At 43.9% G+C, this 2783-nt stretch overlaps 1 protein-coding gene across 1 annotated transcript in view; it reads left to right on the plus strand.

The window, feature by feature from the left end:
* The first annotated feature begins 8 nt into the window (after nucleotides 1-8).
* The window catches only part of FAM184A (family with sequence similarity 184, member A), an 83370-nt gene continuing 80595 nt past the window's right edge, over nucleotides 9-2783 (plus strand). The window contains exon 1 of the mRNA XM_009325654.1: nucleotides 9-80. Coding sequence (XP_009323929.1) covers nucleotides 51-80 — 30 coding nt within the window. The 5' untranslated portion in view covers nucleotides 9-50. The remainder of the gene's footprint in view (nucleotides 81-2783) is intronic.

Consider the following 2783-nt stretch of genomic DNA (forward strand, 5'->3'; position numbering starts at 1 on the left):
CACCCCAGCCGGGGCTGGGCGCCGAGCACAGCCCGGACCTGCATTTCAAAATGAGCAAGAAGATTGCCCAGCTCACGAAGGTGAGGGAGCGTCCTCCCCGCCGGGCAGCGGGCGGCGCGCCGGGTCCTCTGCCGCCTTTTATTTTTCTCTTTTGTTTTGTTTCCCTTCGCTTCTTGGCATCGCCTGGGCAGAGGTGTGGCTGAAGAGAGGGGGCTGGCTCTCGGGGTTGATGTTAAAGCCGGGTGAGATGCGGCCGGGTTTGTAACCCCGAAGGCTGGGCCTGGAGCGGCCGCCTTGCCCCGGGAGCATCCTCGGTCCCCGGGGGACCGGAGCGCGCCGTGCCGGGGTCCTGCAGGGAAAGCTCCGGCATACCGCAAACGTGGAGGCCGGGAGCCGCGGGTGTTGGAGACCAACCGTTCGCGGAAACCGCCGCAGTACCGCTTCCCGGTTAGTTGTGTCCAAATTCCGCTTAGCACAGCCAGGTATCTGGCTGTGTGGGAGGTGGTCCCCGATTGCTAGGCTGAGACTTGCTATTTAGTCTATGAAAATCGTCGCTTCTCTTCTAGGTCTTTTGTAAGCCGTTCTCTGAGTCTTTTTAAATAGAGAAATTCAAATTCTTGCTTTCCTTTTGCTGAAGAGAAGTCCTGCTATTTAAGGTATCTGCTAATATCTTAAAGGCCTTAGATGGTGAGGACGAAGTGTGAGAATCTCTCTGGTCTTGTCTTGCCGATCGAACAGTTTTCATTATATCATCCCCAGAATAGAAAATACGCTGTATCTTTGTTAAAGGCTGTGGTCAAACTACAAGGTGCTTTAAAAGCATATTGTTAAGGCTGGTAGGCCCCGTGTTTCAGATGTGACTGTAGCTATGATTTACTTAGAATAACTTAAAAAAATGATGTGGTGCTGTAATCTCTCTTGTATGATGCTCAAGCCATAGGTGAATAGCATTGTTTAGGAAATGAAAGGCAGATTATCTTTGTTAAAGAGAAAGCAGAATAAATAATTTCTGTGACAAATTCCATAGCTAAAACATTTAAAGGTAATTTAAAAGCACCGTGGGAACAGCTAGTATTCTTCAAATGTATGCTAAAATGGATGAAGGTGACATTTCATTGGAACTAAGAATGAAAAGAATGAAGGCTGCTGGCAGTCTCACAGTGGAGGCAGCTCGTATTTATGCACAGTTGATGCACCGTCGACCAGTTAAATAGTATTTACTGTGGAACACCGTGCACCTTAATGTATTGGAAAAGTGATGACTGAGGGGTATTTTGTCTTGTCTTTGAATTCAGAATCCAATTTCTTTATATTGGTGGAACTAAAATTGTAATTTCATAAGGAGAAAAGTAGAATTAAAATAAGCTGAAGAATCACTTTAGTTTTACTCTATGTGCATACAAATCATGAATTAAAATATTAAAGCTATTACTACAGACTTGCGCTCCCTGAAAGGTGCAAAAAGCACCTGGAGACCGTACATGTATTTTAGACTTACCTTAAGGCCTAGTCTGTATGCAAAGTAATACTTTCAAAGAATAATTTTTATTTGTGTGTGTGTGTGTCCTTTCATATATTTCCCTTTCTTTCTCTAGGAATTTACCCAGCAGTTTACAATTGATTTCAGAAACAGTGTTCCACTTCTGTTATGAAGTAATTTGTGTATACTCATGAGTTCCGCATCGCTGGGCATGTCGTCTGTGCTCTCTGAGTTATTATGTGTCAGATACCTTGAGGTGGATGTGAGTTAAATATGGAATTAAATGTGTGGTGCTGGAATATTTTGAACTTCTGTATTGGAAAACATGAAGGGAATGACAGTAAATACTGTATTTTTCATAAGTTTTTTTTTGAATGATCCATAGTAGAGTTCTTCTAAAATGCTAGAAATTGTGTGCATGTCTGTCGTGCCAAAGACTTCAGAGTAGTGCAAACAAAAGCTATGAGTTGGCTTCTGCTTGTGTATTTAAAATAACTGTAAACTATGTGCTTGTACAAGGAGTTTACATGTGAATTACTTTTGCAGGACTGGGATCTTGTATTGTTTCTGAGTGACTTGCAGGTTCTGGTGATATTTTAGTTTGTGTGTTTGTGTTCTGTTTTCACGTTTTAGGGAGAAAACTTGGAAAATCAGCTGATCTTTGTACTGACTGAAGGTCTGGAGTGGAGAACAGTATTTTTAGATGTAAAACAGGATAGTGTAGTGAAAATACTTCTCTTGCACCTATCACAGCATTTAAATTAAGAATTTAAACATTAAGATAAAAAATATAGCTGTGCTGCTTTTGGCTGGGGTGGAGTTAATGTTCTTCATAGTAGCTGGTATGGGGCTGTGTTTTGGATTTGTGCTGGAAACAGTGTTGATAACACAGGGATGTTTTGGTTACTGCTGAGCAGTGCTTACACAGAGTCAAGGCCTTTTCTGCTTCTCACACCACCCCACCAGCGAGTAGGCTGGGGGTGCACAAGGAGTTGGGAGGGGACACAGCCGGGACAGCTGACCCCAACTGACCAAAGGGATATTCTACACCATGTGACGTCATGCTCGGCATATAAAGCTGGGGGAAGAAGAAGGAAGGGGGGGGACGCTCAGAGTGATGGTGTTTTGTCTTCCAAAGTAACCATTACGCGTGATGGAGCCCTGCTTTCCTGGAGGTGGCTGAACACCTGCCTGCCCATGGGAAGGAGTGAATGAATTCCTTGTTTTGCTTTGCTTGCGTGCGCGGGTTTGCTTTACCTATTAGACTGCCTTTATCTCAACCCACGAGTTTTCTCACTTTTAC

The sequence above is a fragment of the Pygoscelis adeliae genome, unplaced genomic scaffold, assembly GCF_000699105.1.
Source record: "Pygoscelis adeliae isolate BGI_AS28 unplaced genomic scaffold, ASM69910v1 Scaffold54, whole genome shotgun sequence".
NCBI classification, from domain to species: domain Eukaryota; kingdom Metazoa; phylum Chordata; class Aves; order Sphenisciformes; family Spheniscidae; genus Pygoscelis; species Pygoscelis adeliae.